General features: G+C 44.0%; 1 protein-coding gene across 4 annotated transcripts in view; it reads right to left on the reverse strand.

Moving 5' to 3' along the window:
* The window catches only part of LOC138799491 (catenin delta-1-like), a 134,338-nt gene that overhangs the window by 90,571 nt on the left and 20,754 nt on the right, over positions 1 to 23,013 (reverse strand). For 2 of the 4 annotated variants that reach the window (XM_069980759.1, XM_069980758.1), the window contains exon 2: positions 7,607 to 7,824. The exons of the other annotated variants lie outside the window; for them this stretch is intronic. In XM_069980759.1, coding sequence (XP_069836860.1) covers positions 7,607 to 7,801 — 195 coding nt within the window. In that variant the 5' untranslated portion in view covers positions 7,802 to 7,824. The remainder of the gene's footprint in view (positions 1 to 7,606; positions 7,825 to 23,013) is intronic. 4 annotated transcript variants of the gene reach the window in all.

Genomic DNA, 23,013 nt, shown 5'->3' on the forward strand with positions numbered 1-23,013 from the left:
CATATACCAGGGGAGTTATTTATCACACTGGCTCAGCAGCTTCTCCCTAAATGTCCTACATGATCCTGGGGCGACTTCTGAGGGAATAAGGAAAGATAGAAAGCAGCTTGTCCTGTGTGTGCAGTGGATGCAGCCAGTCTCCAGCCTGCCATGTCCTGATCTACTCACAACTAGACTAGATGGAGCAGGTGATCTTTTCCTGCTGACAATCTATGTTTCTAACTAAATATTCACCACACACACACACAGCTAACAATGCCAGATACCTGTAATATAGAGGGGTCAGCCAGAGTGCTACAGAGGGGTGGGTGTGGGGGCACGCCATAGCATACACACACACACAGCCTGCTGCAGCCATAGCATACACACACACACACACACACACACACACACAGCCTGCTGCAGCCATAGCATACAAACACACACAGCCTGCTGCAGCCATAGCATACAAACACACACAGCCTGCTGCAGCCATAGCATACAAACACACACAGCCTGCTGCAGCCATAGCACATACACAGCTTGCTGCAGCCTAAACACCACACTGAGGACAGAGGTTACTGCTGCACTACTTATGTCTTCTCCTCCTCCTCTATATTACACAGGATATCTTCATATTACACTGCTGCTCATATACAGTCATCCAGCATCCAGGGAAAGAACAGCACAGATCTCCCCCAACACAATGGACTCCAGCTCAGAAACAAACTGCCAAATAGTGACCGACAACTTTTCTAAGCAAAACTTATAAAATTAATAATCAAAACTAAATTCTAAATTACTCTAAGATTTTTTTTTTTTTTTTTAAAACTTGAGTCGGAGTCGGTACATTTTTTCCGACTCCAGCCAAAACTAGCTCTGACTCCAACTCCACAGCCCCGCTTGAGTATATGCGCTACATAGAGTTGTGCCTATATTGTTGCACAACTCCACTAGGTGAGTGGTGACATTTACACTGGAATTGGTGCAGTTTTGAAATACTGCACCCAGAAGCGCCCCTTTGTTTTCTATAAATAGACTTGGAAACTGACAGCACGGATATACATATATCCCTCTACCTGTCCCTAAGGGTGCACAGACCAGACAAGGTTTGTTCGTGCAGCCAAGTTGCTTGATTTCTCGTGCCATGTAAAGGTGTTAGTTTGTGGCCGCCTGTGGCTGAGAAATCTTATTCTTTGTACCAGAAAATAAAAGCAATTTTTTTATCAGCCAGCTGCCTTTGAACTCAGTGCTGCTCCAGGTGCATGAAAAAGCAGGATCCAGTCCTGGGAAACTTTTCCTAGTCTCCCAGGACTGGATCCAGCTTTTCCAGGCACCAGGAGCAGCATGGAGTTCAAAGGCACATGGCTGATAACGAAACAAAGCTCTTCATTAGCTTGGAAGTTGGCTTAATACTATAAATTCACTTCTTCTATACTTAAAAGGAATCTACAAACTTTCTTCACACAATTGTTTGAGAGGTTTATTTTTGTCATCACAAAACAATCCATCCTATTTAAAAGTACTACCCAATTATCTCTTTCATAGTATGTGACTTAAAGGGGTAGTCCACCCAAAAAAAATTTCTTTCAAATCAACTGGTGCCATAAAGTGCCAGAGATTTGTAATTCACTTCTATTAAAAAATCTTAAGTCTTCCAGTACTTATCAGCTGCTGTGTGTCCAGCAGGAAGTGGTGTTTTCTTTCCAGTCTGACACAGTGCTCGCTACTGCCACCTCTGTCCATGTCAGGAACTGTCCAGAGCAGTAGCAAATCCCCATAGAAAACCTCTGTTGCTCTCTAGACTGGAAATAATACAACTTCCTGTTGGGCATACAGCAGCTGATAAGTACTGGAAGGCTTGAGATTTTTTAATAGAAGTAAATTACAAATCTCTGGCACTTCATGGCAGCAGTTGATTTGAAAGAAATTTTTTTGGGGTGGACTACCCCTTTAAGTTCTTCATGCTCCATAACAGATGTCATGGATACCACCATGAGAGCATTTCTCTTTATTTAAAAAATAAAGTTTCCATACATTTCATGTGCCTTAAAACTGTGCAAAAAATAAAGAATTTGTAAAGCAAATGCATGCCCTTGCATAGCCACACTACATTTTTAGCTTTTAAAACCCAGTAATCAAAAGAAGAATTAAAAATTGCTGTTTTTTTCAATAAAAAAATTGCCTTAAAGAGTTAAACTTTAATGTCTGTTGGGAATGAACAGGATGAGAACAGCTTATTGTGACTGTTTACAGAAAGGAAAGGTTAGTGTTTTTCAGTTTCAGCAATGAACATATTTACTATACCAACTGGGTGCAAGGTTAAAGGGGAACTGACAGCTAGAGAAGAGGTTCCAAACTGCTTACATGGCTACATAGCTATGCATGTAGTGAGACTATCCATGCTGTTATTGTAGTTGGCACAGGCTGGAATTGCTAAAGAGGAAGTAGAAGAATAAAAACAAAACATTTTTAGGGTACAAACACACACACCGTATATGCAGCAGATACGCAGCAAATACGCAGCAGATCTGCAGCAGATTTGATGCTGTGTTCAGTTATTTAGATCGAATCTGCTGCGTATTTGCTGCGTATTTTCTGCGTATCGCAACAGTAGATACGCTGCGTATACAGTGTGTGTGTTTATACCCTTAGGTATCAGTAGTCTCACTACTACAGTTTTGTAGCCATGTAAACAGTTTGTAAAGTCTTTTCTAGCTGACAGTTTCCATTTCACATGTTGTTCTTACAGCATGTGTTCTATCCTTAAGGGGTGAACACAGGCTATGCCACTGTAGGCAAGTACTAATATAATTAAAGGGATATTGTCACCCTAGTGTGTTCCTGTGTGCTTTTATCATTGTTGAACAGTGCCATTAAAGGGGTAGTGCGGCGGTAAAGAATTATTCACAGACTAACACACATTACAAAGTTATACAACTTAGTAATGTATGTTATGTCTGTGAATGGCCCCCTTCCCCGTGTCCCACCACCCCCACCCGTGTACCCGGAAGTGTGGTGCGCTATACTCACCTGTCACGTGCCGACACCAGTCTCCGATCTTCAGCGAGTGACGTCTTCTTCGGGCGGCCGGCGAACAGCTCTGACTGTTCCGAATGCCGGACGCCCTCTGCAGCGTTATGCGATGCTCAGCCGCGATTGGCTGAGCATAACTGTGCTCAGCCAATCGCAGGGGGGGACACAGGGAACGGAGCGATTCACAGACATAACATACATTACAAAGTTGTATAACTTTGTAATGTGTGTTATTCTGTGAATAATTTCTGAGCGCCGCACTACCCCTTTAAGGTAAGGCTTACCATCCATTGTGCCTGCTCTTCCTGCCTCGGTGCAGTGCTGTTATCTATGCACCCCCTTGCAATGAGGCAGTGAAAGGGGGTTTAAGGGATGGTAAGCCCTGCCTTAGTGGCAGTCCAACAATGATAAAAGCATACAGGAAAACTGGGGTGACCGTATAACTTTAAAAGAATGTCAAGGAACTAATTTAACTCCTGAAGTGTAGTTGTGATTTCAGAAATCAACAGTAGAAGTGAATATAAGAAACTCTGTAATAAATCTTATTAGGCAAAAGAGCTTCCTTCTGTACTCACATGATAGTACTTATCTGTTAATCACTAAAAAGAAAACCATGTACAGCAAACAGCATCAGTTTACACTGTCCATACAAGCCTATTCAGGGAGGAGGGGTGAAAGGGATGAGGGGGAAGGAAGAGTATGTAAGTTTTCTGGCCAGAGAAATGGCTGAAATTAAAAGTCACACTGCTCAGTAAAGGTCTGGTAACGCCTAAACATTTGCAGGACCCAGTTTGTATGTAGTGTAAAGAAGCCATGACAGAGGCTAGTCTGCATCCGTACTGTAGCTCAGCATAGGAAAAGCAGACTCAGATGGGGTGTGCAGTGTGGTAACCACGGGCTGGGGATAGTGCTGCTCCTTATGTACACACACAGAACAGCTTTTCCTGAAAAGACACTGAAGTGCCCTTACAGGTGTATTTTGCTTAACCCCTTAACCCTAAGAGGATTTTTTAAGTTTCAATTTTTGCGTTTTTGACAGGCTGAATTTTTCCATAAAGTACACTGTGATACCAGAAAAAAAATTCAATGTGTGGTGAAATTGAAATAACCCAATGCATTTCTTTTAATTGGGTTTTTTTTCCGTTTTTACGCCGTTCGCCCTGGGGTAAAACTGACTTCTTATATATATGTTCCTCAAGTCGTTACGATTACAACGATATGTAACATGTATAACTTTTATATTATGAGATGGCCTGTAAAAAATACAAACCATTGTTAACAAATATATGTTCTCTAAAATCGCTCTATTCCCAGGCTTATAGCACTTTTATCCTTTGGTCTATGGGGCTGTGTTAGGTGTCATTTTTTGCACCATGATGTGTTCTTTCTATCGGTACCTTGATTGCGCATAAGCAACTTTTTGATTGCTTTTTATTACAATTTTTCTGGATATGATGAGACCAAAAATGCACAATTTTGCACTTTGGGATTTTTTTGCGCTTACGCCATTTACCGTGCGAGATCAGGAATGTGATTAATAGTTTGGGCGATTACGCACGTGGCGATACCAAACATGTCTATTTATTTTTATTTATAACATGGGAAAAGGGGGGGTGATTCTGACTTTTATTAGGGGAGGGTGCTTCTTATTAAAAAACTTTCTTACTTTTACACATACTAGAAGCACCCCTGGAGGACTTCTAGTAGAGGAAAATGATTGCTCATTGAGATCTATGCTGCATAGATATACAGCATAGATCGATGAGATAGGCAACCGAATGCCGAGCCGGGATCAGCACCATTACTGCTCTGAGCCCAGATGGAAGAGGATGTGTGGACCGCTCCTCGAGATCCACCCCACTAGACACCAGGGATGGCTGCATTCAAGTAATCGGATGCAGCTGTCAACTTTGACAGCTGCATCTGATTACTTTATTAGCGGGCACGGCGACCGGACAGTGATAGGGACCGGGCACGAATAGGGCATGGTGATTGGACCGTGCCCGCTAATAGCCGCGGTCCCGGGCTACGAGCGGCACCCGGGACAGTGGCTGTTGAGAGCGCGGCTGCCGCGCGTCCCCGCTCTGAACACATGGGAGGCGGCCCTGGACGTACAGGTACGTCCAGGGTCGCCTAAGGGTTAAGAGCCCTTAAGGCCATTTTAGGCTATTCCACTCAAACATAACTTTTGATATGTTGCTGTCACATGGTGAGACTAACAATAGCTTCCATACTTGTTATTATCTATTCAGTCTCCTTCCCCCAGTTCTCAGCTGCTGCTTTATGCTGAAGACACAAAAATCTGTGTGTGAGGCTCTCACCCTGTCTTCCCCTCTTCCCCCCTACCTTTTGAGACTGTGGAACTAGCTAGAAGACAGAAAGTAAAAGAATTCTGTCAGACACTTGATAAAGAGACTGGACCAGTTTCAAAATTTTTATATTCACTATTACTCCTTGGAGCTGTGTGCCTGTTTTACTTGCCTTGGAGTGGAGAAGGATACTGACTGTCTTTAATCCCTGTGGGGATTATTTGGGAGTGGCTGTGGTTCATTCACATGCTATCAGTAAGTGTTGTGCCTTACACCAGCACAACCTACTCTACTTTTACTACTTCAGCCGTGTCTGAATTACGGGGGTATAATTTTATTTTTATTTTGTGTGACTGTCACACAACAGTTCTGGAGCTCTGATCTCCTTATTTCAGCGTGTTCGGAAAGGTCGATACGTCCGATGTAAACAGGTCCCTATCTGCAACTTTGTAGTAATGGTGTAATGCCAGTAGGGATAATCACAGAGTTCAGATTAACCGTCCTAGCATTACACAGAAGCTACAAAGTTGCAGATAAAGCCTGACAGGGACTTTTTTTTTTTTTTAAATCGGTCGTTTCAGATGGGAGAGAAAATAGAACAGTTTTCTGTGTCTTTAGCAAAAATAAGCAGCTCAGAACTGGGCAAAGGAGGCTGAAAAGATTATTAGTCTCAATATGTGCAGAAACATATGAAAAGTTAGGACTGAGTGGAAAACCCCTTTAAGGCCGTATTACATGGCCCGACAATCCAGAGGAATCGAGTACTGACTTGTAAGTTTCATCACTCACTTCCCCCTCGGTCCCCGCTCACTGCCTGTGCTATTAAACGCAGAGATAGCAAACAGGGAGCAGTGGAAGGGGCTGCCTGAACGATCCTTAGAACGTTCAGGTGGCCTTCTGGATTACATAGAGCATCACAAAGCAGAACGCTGCTGCACCATCATGATCTTTAAACATGCTGATCGTGCACATCAGCTGATCATGGCCTTTTAACTCATGGCCTATTACTTGGCCGATTACTGACTGTTCAGGCCGATAATAGTTTAAGCCTAATAATCATTTATTGTAATAGGGCTTTTACACTTTAAATACTTAGCGATTTGTTTTAATTCTTACAGCTTTAGCTAGGTTTTACTAACCTAACAATAAAACCGTAAGATAAATATGGCAATAAAAAAAAGCTTTTATTTTTTTTTGATGTGGAGAGCTCTAGTTATTGGAAGCATTTGGGGGTAAATGGAACTTTTTAAAATGTGTTTTAAAATGTAAGCAGTCCAAAAAAAGGCAAATTCTGACATTGGGTAATTTTTCATTCACAGTGTGTTAGAAACAAAAAGGGATCTATACAACTGGCTTTATCAACACCACACCCAGCGTACATTGGAGAAAGCACTTGCTGACATTTACCCTGCTTGCCTGATGTCGCATCCCCCTGCTAATTTACTGTGATTTACACCTGCTAGCAGGCATAAATAAAGGTGAAAATAAAGGCCTCAGAATCTCCAGATTTATTGATCTCCTTTTCTGTTGTGCCATTTTATGGTATTTTAACCAAAAGGAAATGAGAAAACTAACCTGTTTGGTGCATTGGCGGGGCGTTCTCCGGCCCCCTCAGTGAGAAGGTCAGGAAGGAAACATTTTTGAATGCCACAGAACAGTACCCTAATGCTGCATTCCTAAATGCAAATGATTGCATGCTGCAAAAACCACACTGTCACCTATAGCTGCAACATTGCCCAACCATTGGTGAACTAAGGGAGGGACATGGCTACAAACGTATTCTGATCAAAAACGTGGGAAGGCGGCCCAAAGCTCCCCCTACGTGTTAGATTAATATCAGTGAAACCTGCTGGATTTAAACATACACAATTCTTTTGTTAAAATAAACCACTGCCAGATGCTGTCTGGAAGCTGCTCACTTGCCTCTACTCATTCATAACGACACACATCATACAAAGTAAGGTCAGGAGGAGAGTAACACAAATGTCAGCCAACAGCTATGTATTGTATATTGTTAACCTAACTGGATAGCATTTTCATAGGCCCCCCCCATACATCACTTAAACTGTGCAAATTAATGCATCGGGATGGTACACCATCCTGAAGAGACTTAGTCAGATTCAGCTTAAGAAACGTAGCTGCATGCTTTTTTTTGTATTTTTTTTTTCATGCATGTTTACTTACCAGACATTGAAAACAATAAATGTAATGTGGTTAAACATTCAGAATAAATAAAATAAAAAAAAGTAATAATCCTAGACATGCTGAAACCAAAATGTTACCTGCTGGCGACGGGTAAGGGTGCCATTGGAGAGCGTGGTTGTAGCCTCCTGAGGAGTCACCCACACCCGGTCCAGCTGTGCAGTGACGTGTCTCCTTTCTTCTTCCAAAGCACGAGACAAGAGCTCAAACTGTGCCTCCTGCGCTCTCACTGAGGCCAAGATACTGGCCGGGCTCTCTGACTCAGGCTCATCCATAAAGATTACAGTGAGGCCCTAAACTAAGGAGGAGAACAGAAACAGGAAAAAGGAGAAAGAGGGAGCAAAGGGAGAGAAGGGAAGAGAGGGAGAGAAACCAAGAAACCAAATTAAAACCAGTAAGAGACAGTCCCACATACCCAAGAAAATTCCACTCCTGGCTGCTTTGCAGTCAACATTTCAAAGAAAATTATACATAAATGAAATAACTTTGCAAATACATGTATTTACTTGTTTTGTTGACATTGAGTTACATGTGTTTATTCCCCCTTTAATAGCTAGTCCTACTGGCTTCCAGATTAATAACATAACATAATTAATAACATAATACTGATCACTGTGAACTGGACGACAAGTGTTTACACTAGAAGACTTGGGATGAGCTCAAAAGATGTGATCAACGACAAATGAATTTTCATTCATTGTTTAATCACTGTCGCTTTTACACCAGAAGTTTGTTGCTTAAAGAAGCCGTTCACTTTTTTTTTTCTGGCCCTCCCGGTAGCCTCTGGCATGTATACTCACGGAAGATGATGGATGTCCCGCGGCGTAGCTAAGGTCCCGTCCCGCGGTGCAAATCCGGGGCGCGCTCACTTCCGCCGGCGCTGTGACTCCTCTTCTCTCCCTTGTAATTTGAACGCCGGAAGTCACGCGCTTCCATACAGAATGCATGGAAGCGAGTGACTTCCGGCTATAATGACAGCTCAGAGAAGAGGACTCACAGCAGCCGGCGGAAGTGAGTGCGTGCCGGATTTGAACCGCACCGCGGGATGGGACCGGAGCTACGCCGCGGGACATCCATCATCTTGTGTGAGTATACATGCCAGAGGCTACCGGGGGGGCCAGAAAAAAAAAAAAAGTGAACTGCTTCTTTAAATGTAAATGATTTAATTATTAATTGCACAATAACTGGTCCAAGTAAAAAGACCCTTTAAATGCTGCTGCCTCCTGGTTTTCAGCCATGGTTGTCTCACTGTTGTGCCCCCCCCCCCCCTACGGTCTTGCCCCTGTAACCTGTGGCACTCCTCTTCACAGGCTGCATACCTCTATGCTGTCTGCAAACAGGAAAGGAACATGTAAAGCTGATTGGTCACAGTCACTGGCTTCGTGGTAACCCCACCTGCAGTGGGGATGTGTGAATGCAGCCTTAGGGCCCTATTCCACAGTAACTATAATCAGCCGAATCGGCCCCATTCGGCCGATTATCGCTCTGTATAATAGAGAGAATGATCAGCCGATGATCATGTCATTGGCTGATCGGTCATTAAGGGCCAGACCTAAAATAATCGTTCCCCCACCGCGCATCGCTACGGCTGAATAGCAGTGCACAGCAGGCGTCGAACAATTTGAGAAGCAGCAGCAGCAGACATTACCTGTCAGGTCTTCTGCTCCGCTCAGTCTTCCTCCCCGGGTCCCTGGCTTCAGAATGGCCTGTCAGCTGACAGGCCATTCTGAAGCTAGAGCGCGCCGGACCTGGGGAGGACGACGGAGCGGAGCAGAAGACCTGACAGGTAATGTATGCTGCAAGGACATCGGTAACAATGTCCCTTCAGCCCTCGCTCAACGATCATCGGGCCGTGGAATAGGCCCAGTAAACTAGCGGCGATCTAGCCCTCCTCGGCCCGTGAAATAGGACCCTTAGGCAAGCCTTCTGGTTTCCAGCCGGTCACCACAGGCTTTCTACAGCCCCTTACAGGGGCCGATCAGCAGGAGCATATGAGCGCTGACCTGTCAGATCAGCACTTGCTTGCTGTTCATTCCCGGCTCGCTTTGGGCGCTATTACACGGTTCAGAGAAAGGGGAGCACGCGGAGCTGTGGGAGGGGCTCCCAAGACGATCTTTAGATCGCTGCCTTTTATCAGTAGGTATTACACTTGGTGTGTTAACTGCAGTCTGTCTCCAAGAGACCAGCAGAATTTTAAGTGGACTAATGAAAGGAGGAGGAAGGGAGGAACAAACACATGAAATAACTCAAAATAAGCCCCAAAACAATGAAGCAAACATATTTGCAAACTTAAAACAAATGAAACGTTAAAGATTAAGCATTAAAGGAGACCTGTCACATTAAAACATGCAGTGTGAACGGCAGCAGTATGCTCTAGAACAGATGAGCAGGCAAGGATGTTTTTTTCCCCCCCAGTATAACTTGTAATTCATGCATCTGAATTTCTGCTTTCTCTGGGCCTAGGTGTCTTATTAGTCTATGACCCGTGTCAGTATGGTACAGCAGAGAGATTTAAAGAATACCTATCATTTAAACAAGCTTCTGATCCGCCAGAGATTTGTATTGGTGTGGGTCCGGGTGTGCTGAGACGCCCACTTATCACTAAAACGAAGGGGCAGAAGCACTTTTTCAATGAGTGGTTCACCCCTTCAACTCCACTCTCAATGGTTAAGTATCTGTGGATGGAACTATAATAAAACTTCCTGAAGTTTAAAAGGGCTTTATAATAGCATTATAATGCCATCTACTTCTACTTAAGCAGGGACAGTGGAGGTGAAGGGGCAAAGCGCTAGCTGCTCCGTATGTTTGCCACTTCGTTTTAGCCATTGGATGGGGGAATTCTGCACTCGGACCTCCATCAATACAAACCTCTGACATGTCAGAAGTTTGTTTAAATGATAGTTAAAATGTAACTGTTTTGGAATTCACTGCATTATCACGAATGATGATTGTGGAAGTTCCAATAGTCCATTTCGTAACATACAGTCCGTGTATGGATTGTATACATGGAAAGTGGGAATGTAGCCTAAGGCCACATTCCCACATTGCAATCACTGCATACTGCTGAAACCACTCCCCTAAGCGGTCACCAATAGCTGCATGATGTTGCCAGGACTGACGGCAACATTGTATGGCTACTGGTGACTGCACGGGGCCATGGTTCCAGTTGCAGGTGGTGACTGCAATGCGGGAACATGACCTTAAGTGTACCTATAATTAAAAATAGCTTTTGACACTTCGATACGAAGTGCGAAAGTGTCAGAGACAAAAAAAAAATTACATGCTAGGGAAGTTTCACACTATGATTCGGACCTCTGTTGCACATATATTGTGGAAACCAGTTAAAAGCAGGTGCTGACGTATATCGATACAGAGAACCAAGGTAGTCAGGTGATAGCTACAATTGGGGTAATTTCCTGCATGCATACGTTTTTACATTGATTCAAAAAGCATTGCAAACAGCTCATATACGCAGGAAATGATCCAAACATGCTGACAGGTTGCTGACACATGTGCAATGGAATGCCGGATCATGACGTGAGCCCTTCTACTAAAATATTTTATAAATCTGCTCAGCAATACCGGTTCTCTACCATGATGCCCACCAATTAAACTGCATATTCAACATGACAGGTTCCCTTTAAGGTGTCAGCAGGTCCTCTAGACTATCTACCAGTCTCAATTACAAACCAGGAATGAAAGTCAAGAAGCCCAAATAAGAAAAGGTTAGGCACTCATGTTGCTCAGCTCAGTTGATAAGGACAGAAGAAGTATATAATAATCAGAATGATGGAACATGGCAAACAACTGTCTACAACATGCATTGGGTTGTAGATTGTTTTCTTTAAAATGACAATGAACCAACATTAAAAAAAATATATATAACAATTTTTAAGGTTACAGAGTAATACAAATTATACACTGGCATGCACAAAGTTGACAAAAAAAATATCTAAGAAATAGTTTATACTGTAGGGTGGTTTGATGATCTCCCCACTGGGAGGCACCCCCTTGGCAATAGGCTTCCCTCCCCTGGAGGGTTATCTGGCTATTCCAGTGTTTTGAGACTCGTAAGCGAGACTCCACGGACCCTTCTTTTTCATATTTAAATTTATAGGGGGCAATGCATCAGTGGAGACTCTTCAGAGAGTACTCCATTTGATTTTTTTGTCGCTGAGTGTTTTGAAAATTTTGCGTCTAATGGACAGACAGGGAAGCACGCCAGGGGAAGGAGGAGGCGTGGTTTCCTTCTGCACCTAGAGCAGGTGTCGATTTTTGCGTCCACCAAGCAGGTCACCTCAAATTGACTTAAAAGCGTGCGCCTCTTAGAAAATCTGGTGGGGTAAATGGGGGCAGGGACCCTTAAAATGTCCCCCACAATCTTTTCCCGGAGAAAATAAACAAAACATTGGGGACAGTTTACTGCCACACTGTAGGGCTTTGTCTTCTCCTCCTCCATATTAAACAGGATATCTTCATATCACACTGCTGCTCATACACAATCATCCATAATGTGAACAGCATTTGCCCCCCCCCCCATATGGACTCTTCCAGTTCAGAAAGAAGCTTAAAAAAATGACCTCCAACTTATCCCTGACCACCCTTTGTAACAGAACATAAAATATATTAATGAGAATCATTTATAAAATTCACATGATAGTTCAATAATAAAATTTTTAAATTCTGTAGCTCCAACTTCAAAGCCCTGGTGAGTACTACAAACAGAGATTTATCAAACATGGTGTAAAGTGAAACTGGCTCAGTTGCTCAACTGAGCCAATTCTACTTTACACCAGTTTGATATATCTCCCCCCATAAACTTTACTCAAGAGTGCTTAAATAAATGTCAATTAAACCTCAAAAGCAACAAAGTGCAAAGCACACACACATAAAAAAATAACATGACTAATGAAACACAAATAAAACACAAGCTTTAAGAGTGCCTATGGCAAAAAGTTATTACAAACACATACAATAGGTGGCACTAGGTAAGTAGAAGGACAGCTAGGGTTTCTTGCAAAGCACAGTGGAGTTATTACTAGATAGGATAGAACCTTTTCAAGTGTAGGCAACTTCTTTTAGCAACATGAATTCCAGCACCTTACAGCAAAAAGCTTGATTAAAGGGGTAGTGCGGCGGTAAAGAATTATTCACAGAATAACACACATTACAAAGTTATACAACTTTGTAGTGTATGTTATGTCTGTGAATGGCCCTCTTCCTCGTGTCCCACCACCCCCACCCGTGTACCCGGAAGTGTGGTGCGCTATACATACCTGTCACGTGCCGACTCGTCTCCGATCTTCAGTCACTGAAGTCATCTTCGGACGGCCGGGCCGAATCCCTCCGACCGTCCTGAGTGCCGGCCCCCCTCTGCCGCGTCATTGGCTGCTCTGCCACGATTGGCTGAGCACAGTTATTCTCAGCCAATCGGCAGATGACGCGGCAGAGGGGGGCCGACACTCAGGACGGTCGGAGGGATTCGGCCCGGCCGTCCGAAGATGACTTCAGTGACTGAAGATCGGAGACGAGTCGGCACGTGACAGGTATGTATAGCGCACCACACTTCCGGGTACACGGGTGGGGTGGTGGGACATGGGCAAGGGGGCCATTCACAGACATAACATACATTACAAAGTTGTATAACTTTGTAATGTGTTATTCTGTGAATAATTCTTTACCGCCGCACTACCCCTTTAAGGGTAAATTCACACGGGCGGATCCGCCGGGAGTCTCACGCATGAAATCCGCAGCTAATCCGCAATACATGTATTCTTATTATTATTATTATTAGTGTATTGCGAATTAGCTGCGGATTTCGTACGTGAAACTCCCGGCGGATCCGCCCGTGTGAATTCACCCTAAAACCATGTTCACACATCCAGACAGTGTTTCAACATATGCAGTTAGAATGCATTCCAAACAAGGTGGAAACCATGCCCTCATTCCTCCCCCAACAGCCGCATAATGTATCAGATAGTACTGGCAATAGAGCACAGCTATTGGTGGAAGAAATAGGGGTGTAAAAAAAGTGTTTTTCAGGCTGAGCTTGATAGGCGGCAAGAGCTGATTTGGCAACTGGTCTATTATAAACAATGGGACAAGCTTGGTAATGCTGGATTCACATTTCCATTTTGTCAGTTACAATCCGCATAGTGGATGACAAATGGATGTAAACCATCAGTGGGTTTTTTTTTTAATAATCTGTAAAAAAAAAAAAAAGTGACTATTCGATTCCATTTAAACATTCATTTATGCCTACTTTAAAATAATTTTTTGTGTCTGTGTGAACTGGGGTTGTTTTCTGGGTCTCTTATGAGCATTTCTCAGCTTTAAAAACAGATTGTGCCGATAGATGTAAAACGGGATATGAATTCATTTACATCTTTAAGACAATAAAAAATAAAAACAATTGGTCAGAAGACTGTAGCATGTTTTTAGAAGTTTTGACTACATGGTCTCTGCATTTACATAATGGAATGGAATTTTAGCACAGAATAAGTGCAAGATCGTGAATTCCGCTCTAACCGCATATGATCTTTAATGGGAAAGTAACTGCCGTTACACCGCAGGTTTAAAAGTGTGCATGTTAAAAAAGTTAATCATGCATTACGCTGCTGCCTAGATTTCATACAGAAAATAAACATGGATTCCACGTCCCGGAGATCCAGTGTATTACTGCAGCATTCACAAAGAAAAAAATTGTCTACAAACCCTAAGGAAAAAGGAAGGCCTCAAGAACAGAGCAAAACCATGTGCATAAAGCCAGACAGCACTAAGAAGAGGCTATGTTACCATTTAACAGAGCACCAAATGTGCTGCCACACTATGCCTCTGTACAGATTTGTATTCTGCCCAAGCAGCCATACTTCCAGGAAAGAAAAATCATGTCTGTGCCTTTTAAATGGGCACTTCATACTGTTAATGTAGCTACCAGCAGCGTTCACAGACAGTACTGCCAGAGTTAGTATTCAGGTACACAGTATAAAGAATAGATACATAAATACACTTTTTTCTAACAGTGATCTCAAAGATATGGCAGACTTTAAATTGAGTATACCAGGCTTTAAACCCCTGTCCAAGCATGCTTGTAGAATGTCAAGAATGTAGGCCATATTTAGATGAGTTACAGAATTTCTTTGTTCTTTACTAAACCTGGGAAAGCATTGAGATAAGACATCTCTGTGATAACATGTCAACTACTGTCTTTTAACTGACTGGTAAAGAGAAAAAAAAAACTCAGGCAATTAGGCTGATATGTTGGATACCCTTATGACCTTTTGGCTACATTTGTGCATCCATGCTGGCTGCGTAAAGCATGGACATGGAATCCCTGTCCTGGAGTGTTCCCCCGCACAGCATGATGTATAATATCATGCCAGGAGGGGGAAGCTGTTTGAATCTTCCCAAGCCAATAGAAGCCAATGGGATCTGCAAATTTAATTATTTTTTTACGGATTTCAACTTTTGCTTCTGTATTGTAGTAAAAAAAATGCGGATCTGCAATAGGCGAACTGGTTATGTTTTTTTTTACCCTGATCAACTTTATTTAATATAAGTGGTTGTCCAGCAACAATCTTTTTCTTTCAAATCAACTGGTGTCAGAAAGTTATCAGCCGCGTCATCAGCTGCTCAGTGGCAATTGCCTTAGCACAGTTATGCTCAGCCAATCGCGGCTGAGCATCGGATGACGCTGCAGAGGGCGGCCGGCATTCGGAACAGTCGGAGCTGTTCGCCGGCCGAAGAAGACATCACTGACTGAAGATCGGAGACGGGGGTCGGCACGTGACAGGTAATGTATAGCGCACCACACTTCCGGGTACACGGGTGGGGGTGGTGGGACACGGGGAAGGGGGCCATTCACAGACATAACATACATTACAAAGTTGTATAAAACTTTGTAATGTGTGTTATTCTGTGAATAATTCTTTACCGCCGCACTACCTCTTTAAAGCGACTCTGAACCCACAATCTGACCCCCCCCAAACCACTTGTCCCTTCAGATAGCTGCTTTTAATCCAAGATCTGTCCTGTGGTCCGTTTGGCAGGTGATGCACTTATTGTCATAAAAAAACAACTTTTAAACTTGCAGCTTCGTGCCCTATGGCCGTGGCTTACATTGCATTAGGCTGGCACAACCTCTCTGTCCCTCCTTCCCACCCTCATCATCATTAGGAACGCTCCAGGCAGATTGCCTCCTATTCGTCAATGTTCACACAGGAGACAATCTGGCTGGAGCATTCCCAATGATGAGGAGCGTGGGGAGGAGGGACAGAGGTTGTGCCAGCCTAATGCATACACAATGTAAGCCACAGCCATAGGGCACGAAGCTGCAATTTTAAAAGTTGTTTTTTTATGACAATAACTGCATCACCTGCCGAACGGACCCCAGGACAAATCTTGGAATAAAAGCAGCTATCCGAAGGTACAAGCAGTTTGGGGGGGGGGGGGGGGAAGAGGTCAGATTGTAGGTACAGAGTCGCTTTAAGGACATATAGTAGCTAATAAGTATGGGAAGACAAGATTTTTTTTATATAGGTAAAATTACAAACCTAAATAAAAACCTCTCTTACACCAGTTGATTTAAAAGAAAAAGATTTTGGCTGGACAACCCCTTTAAACTAGCACAGTACAGATTTAACAAAACAAAACAAAAAACTGATTGCAGATGTGCTGCGGATTCACTACACATGCTCAATCTGTATTTTTTGGCAGACTGAACGTTAATAGCAGAAAGAATATACGGGCCAGAAAAAAAAAAAAATAAAAAAATCGCCATTGTGCATAAAGGCCTTTGCAATATTCCTGTACTTATCCAGCATGCTTTGTATTTGGACACCTTTGAGATCACAAGCAGCAGTGCTCTCTAGTTCTCCGGATGTATCTTAAGGCCCCACCTCCACCAGCTGTCAATCATTCTAAAAGCAGCAACCGGAAGAAACAGCATCTGCCAGAGGACTGGAGAGCTGGATCACAAGAAGCGCAGAAGGTAAGTATGCGTTGCTTGTGATCTGGAAACTGACAGCACGGATACATACATATCTGTGCTGTCAGTTTCCCTTTATCGTTATCAGCAGGATAACCATAGATTTTGGAACCTGCCCTAAAGACACGATCAGCCGGAAAACTCCAATCATGGAGGGGCAATTCCGTCCCTATTCTCGGGAGCGGATTAGTTTGCTATTTCCCATCCCATAAACACAAGCCGAAATTACTCCTTTAACCACTTAAGGACAGAGCCTGAAATGGCCTTAATGACAGACAAATTTTATGAATATGACCAGTGTCACTTTATTCATTAATAACTTCGGGATGCTTTTACCTATCCGGCTGATTCTGAGATTGTTTTCTCGTGACATATTGTACTTTACATTTCTGGTAAATTGGAGTCGATACTCATAACGAATCTTTATGAAAAAAACCCAAATAATGTGAAAAAAATGTGAAAAACTGCATTTTTCCAACTTTGAAACTTTTTTGCGTATACAGAAAGTGGTTATACCACATAAATTATATATTAAATAGCATTAGCAACATGTCTACTTTATGTTGGCGGCATTTATTAAACGATCTTTCATTTTTCATTCTTTTTTTTTAGACAATAGGAAGCTTAAAACATTAGCAGAAATTTCCAAATTTTCAGTAAAATTTCAAAATCAGATATTTTTAGGGACCTGTTCAGGTTTAAAGTGTATTTGAGGGGCCTGTATGTTAGAAAGCCCCACAAAGCACCCCATTTCAGAAACTGCACCCCCCACACTCTGCAAAAGCATATCCAGAAAGTGTTTTAACCCTTTAGGGGAGTCACAGAAATAAAAGCTAAGTGTGTAAGAAATTTGAAAATTTTAATTTTCTGTGCAGAGATTTTATTGTAATCCAATATTTTTTATAATTATAAACCTATTACCAGAGAAATGCACCCCAATAATTATTGCCCCGTTTCTGCAGTTTATAGAAATACCCCATATGTGGCCCTATTGCGCTATTTGACGCAACCACAAGCCTCAGATACAAAGGAGCGCCTAGTGAATTTCAACGCCTCCGTTATATTTGGTCATTTCTGACTGTACCACTTCAGGTTGGCAGAGGCTCTGGGGTGCCAAAACCTAAAAAACACCCCTAAAGGGACACCATTTAGAAAACTACACCCCTCAAGGAATGTAACAAGGGGTGCGGTGAGCATTTGGACCCCACAGGTGCTTCACAGATTTTCCGAACAATATGGCGTGAAAAAAGAAAAATTTATTTTTTACACTAAAACGTTGTTCTAGCCTTCAATTTTTCATTTTCTTAAAGGGATAAGAGGAAAAAAAAAAAAGACACAACATGTGTAGCGCAGTTTCTCCTGAGTACGGAAATAACCCACATGTGGCGATAAAGTGCCAAGGGGGCGCAGGACGAGCCTCCAAAGGGAAGGAGCGCCATTTGGCTTTTGGAAGCTGAATTTCACTGGAAAGGATTTTAAGGGCCATGTCGCATTTACAGAGCCCTTGTGCTGCCAAGACACTGGAAACCCCCCACAAGTGACCCCATTCTGGAAACTACACCCCTCAAGGAATCTAACAAGGGGCACAGTGAGCATATGGACCCCACTGGTGACGGGCACAAATGTGGAACAATGTGACGTAAAAGTAAAAAACTTCATTTTTTAACTTTCATGGCACAAATGTGCCCGTCATCAAGGGGTCCATATCCTCACTGCACCCCTTGTTAGATTCCTTGAGGGGTGCAGTTTCCAGAATGGGGTCACTTGTGGGGGGTTTTCAGTGTTTTGGCAGCACGAGGGCTCTGTAAATGCGACATGGCGTTCATCATCCATTCTAGCCAAATCCACCTCCAAAATCCAAATGGCGCTCCTTCCCTTTGGAGGCTTGCCCTGCGCCCACATGGCGCTTTATGTCCACATGTGGGGTATTTACGGACTCGGGGGAAATTGCTCTACACATAGTGTGTGTTTTTTTTCTACACATTTATTGTTTTTTTTTTATCTTTTAGCCCCTTCTGAAAATGAAAAAATCATGACAAGATTAATGATTTAGAGTAAAAATTTTACAAAAATTACACTAAATGTTGATTTTTTCCATTTCCACAAGGGGTTAAAAAAGAAAATGAACACAAAACGTGTAGGGTAGTTTCCCCTGAGTACGAAAATACCCCATATGTGGGCATAATGTGCCATATGGGCACAGGGCAAGCCACCAAAGGGACAGAGCGCCATTTAGAGGCTGGAATGGAGGATGGAGGCCATGTCGCAATTACAAAGCTCCTGTGCTGCCAGGTCAGTAGAAACCCCCGACAAGTGACCCCATTCTGGAAACTACACCCCATAAGGAATCTAACAAGGGGTGCAGTGAGGATATGGACCCCACTGGTGACAGTCACTTACGTAGAACATGTGCCGAGAAAATAAAAAATACCATTTTTTTCATTTTCACGTCCCAAATGTGGCCGTCACCAGGGGGCCATATCCCCGCTGCCCCCCTTGTTAGATTCCTTATGGGGTGTAGTTTCCAGAATGGGGTCACTTGTGGGGGGTTTCTACTGTCCTGGCCGCACAGAGGCTTTGTAATTGCATCATGGCATCCTCTAATGGGAATGGCGGCCATACCTACTTAGCTGGGGAAAAGGGACAATTCTAATTTATTTGGGGGTATTAGGGCAATTAATAGTTTATAAGGTTGGAAATTACAGGTGTCCATCAAACTCAATCTGTGTTGATCCAGAGGAAGGCAAAAAACCCTCATAAGGCAGACGACAGTAGCCTCATCACAGGGGAAAAATTCCTTCCCGACTCCATAATGGCGATCAGAATAATCCCCGGATCAACGTGACCCCTGAAATAGGAATAAGGGACAGAATTTAGATAATGTAGAACCCCGATGACGTGTGGTGCGCCTTGAAGCGATCCAGTATGCAGAGGCCGGGGGGATCAAGACAGGTGTCACACTGGAAAATGGTGTCCTTCCTGATCCCCCTGTTACGCCACACTCTGCACTTCTTCTGGGGTCTCCCTTTCTCCAGTGTGGGGGACCTCACCTGGAAAATGTTGTCCTGGTGCGATACGGGGTCCTTCATATCCAGAAGCGCTGGGTCCGCTCCATGGCTGCTAAATATTAGGGCTCTATTACTGCTTCTGATATGTTCGGATCGTGCCGCAAGCTACAGTAGCTCGGGCAGCGAGGGACCGGAAGAGGGGGTGCTGGTATAAAAGTTATCCCCGTACAGGTGGTAACCTTTATCCAGCAGTGGGAAGATCAATTCCCGGACGATCTTTCCACTTGTTCCGAGGATGGGGGGGCATCTGGGGGCATTTGGGGGCTGGATTCAGGTGTCCCTTCCTACATACACTCTAAGGGTACGTGCACACTGCGGAATCGCGACAGATAATCCTTCGTGCATTCCGCAGTTGGCACCCGCCGGCAGAGTGATGCAGGCACACATCTCCACACATGTCATAGACTCCATTCTATGCACGGGCGGATTCCGCTCTCCGTCCAACGTATTCATTCTTTGGATGGACGACGGAATCCGCCCGTGCATAGAATGGAGTCTATGACACGGGTAGAGACATGCGCCCGCATCAGTCCGCCGGCGGGTGCCAGCTGCGGAATGCACGAAGGGTTATCCTTCGCCATTCCGCAGTGTGCACGTACCCTAAATCTGTAAGTGTACCCTGAGGTACGCTCACAGAGTTTGGAGAATTTCACACCATACCGTGATCTCTTATTGGGATGGTACTGGCGGAAAAGACGTGTCTGGGGGGCAGCGTATGCTACGCTACCCCCAGACACGTCACTGGATGATGAGGATGAATGGAGGAAAGAAGGATCCTCCCATTCATCCTCACTGGTTGTTTCGGTGTCAGAGGCAATAATAACGTATCCCTCTGACGCCGAAAACACCCTGGGGGCCATCTTTATATGGGGATTGGTATATGGGGTATGTAGTGGTGTAGTCTCAAACTTTATTCAATGTAGTGTGGTGTAATGTAGTGTTTTTTACGTGTTTTTTTTACAGTAAGAATAAAAAAAAAACCTACGCCAACAAAGGAGTTGCTGATAAATGCCGCACTTATGTGCGGCACTTATCAGCAGACCGTGGCAGTAGGATATAGAAAAAAAACACCCTACGCCAAAAAGGAGGAGTTGCTGATTAGCAGCGCACTTTCGTGCGATGCTGATCAACACTCAGCGGCGATAGGGTGCGGAAAATAGAAAAAAAAAAAAAAAACACTTTTTCTACATTCTGAACATCCCTGTAGCTGCTGATAAGTGTATTACACATATCAGCCGCTAGAGGGCAGCAGAGCGCAAAATCCGGAAAATGACGAGGCTGGAGCCGAAAATAGCCGAAAGAAGACGCGGACCGCCGGAAAGCCCCGAAGACCGAACGGAATGACGGAGGACGCTGCGAACCCGGAAGACGCCGATCAGGACCCCGGGACAGGTGAGTAATGTACAAATACCTGCTCTGGACCCCTCCGCTACCTAGCTGAGGGGTCCAGGGCAGGTATTTATTATTTTGTGGGACTCTGATCGCCGTGCCACCGGCCAGATCGCCGTGAACAGCCGGCCGTTCACGGCGATCGGGCCGGTGGCACGGTGACCACCATTAGTTTTTACAGTAATGGCGGTCGGTGCCGTCCTCGTACAGCACCGACCACCATTTTTTTCCGGGTCATCGAGTCACCGATGACCCGGAAAGGTTCCGATCGCCGCTATTGGCTGATCTGAATTGATCAGCCTATAGCGGCGATCGTAAGCACGGGGGGTGTTAACCAACCCCCCCTGCCGAGAAGCTATGATGGCTTGCTATGATTTATAGCAGGCCATCTTCCCCGATTGCTGTGTGAGAACACGCAGCGATCGGGGAAACATCGGGCGTAAATTTACGCCCTGATGCGCCAAGTACCAGGGCGCGAGGGCGTAAGTTTATGCCCGATGTCGTTAAGGGGTTAAAAGGTTCCTACACAAAATTCTTTCTTCTGGTCCCCCCATACACCTAAAGGTTGGGCACGGCCAAACGTTCTAGTATTCTCTAGAGGGAGGGGGACAGTAGGGGTCCTATTAGACAAAAGCTATTTTTTATCAATAAACGATCGCAAACAAGATTGTGTATCGTTAACTTGAAATCATTCACCATATTACACAGAACAATAGACATTAGTTTAAATTCGGACAATATAATGATTTTCCTCATGATAATCTTCTCGTGTAATGGGTCCCTAAGCCACAGTCAGAAAGATCTGGCACTGGCTATGGGCACTTGTGGGAGGAATTTCCACGTAGGCAGAATGAGGGGAAGCAGCAGAAAACTGGAATTGTGGAATTAAAGCGTAACTGTCATTTCAGGGCCATTTTTCTATCAATAGTACAAGCCATTTTAAGAAACTCTGTAATAGGTTTTATGTACTAAAAGAGTTTCCTTCTGGACTGAAAAAGCAATCTTCCAGCCTCCCCCCTCACATCAAATGAAGCAGGATTTCTGTCTCCATTATGTGGCTATGGAGAGGGGAGGGGCTGTTGGGAGTGACTGAGCACGGAGGATTTCTGCAAAGCACAACACCCTGCAATCTTCTCTCAGTAAGTTCATAGATAAGCACTGACCTTTCTGACACCTGAATTTAGCGTTTTAGGTGCCCACAGAGTCTACAAACAGCTGACCACCTTGTCAACTCTTCCTGCTCCCTCATCTCCCTCAGCCCCTCCCCCTTCATAGGCTTACAATGGAGAGAGCAGAGCCCGTCTTCACTGGCTTCTCTGTAACGAAGACGTGTTTGCCTGATAATGCACAGATAAGAAGTCAGGGGGGGGGAGGCTGGGAGATTGCTTCTTGAGTACAGGAGGCGGCTTTTTTGGATGATGAAACCTATTAGAGTTTCTTAAAATCGCTTATACTACTGATTTCTGCAAAAAAAAAAAAAACATGACAGTTACGCTTTAACACTAGAGTTATTACAGAAGGAGGAGTAGTTCCTCCTGTACTAAACAGAAAAGGGTTTACATAATCAGTCTCAGAGTTTGTAGGTCTGTGAGACCTAGGCATGTGTGAATAAGCAAAAGGTGAGAGTGAGTGTCTAAAAGTACTGCCAACGAAAACTGGCTACACTATCCTCTATGATTAAAAGTATTTGGACAGCTACATGAGCTTAGAAGCGAATATCTTTGTATATAGTACAGGGATGGGGAACCTTCGGCCCTCTAGCTGTTGCAAAATTACAATTCCCATTAAACCTGGACAGCCAGAGCTAAGCATGCTGCCTGTTTGCCCTTGGCTGTCAATCATAACAGACTCACTTGCTTCATTACAGTCTGTGGAGGAAACCAGTCAGATCCTGCTGGCACAGGAATGGAGCATCCGCAATATTTTAGGATTGCAGACGGTCTCAGGAGAGAGACCCCTTGCAATCAGTAAGGCCACATTCATAGAGCTTTCTCCACACAATACATAGAAAACATTTTTGAGGCAGGGCTTAGGAGGTGGGCAC

The sequence above is a fragment of the Dendropsophus ebraccatus genome, chromosome 8 (assembly GCF_027789765.1).
Source record: "Dendropsophus ebraccatus isolate aDenEbr1 chromosome 8, aDenEbr1.pat, whole genome shotgun sequence".
NCBI classification, from domain to species: Eukaryota; Metazoa; Chordata; class Amphibia; order Anura; family Hylidae; genus Dendropsophus; species Dendropsophus ebraccatus.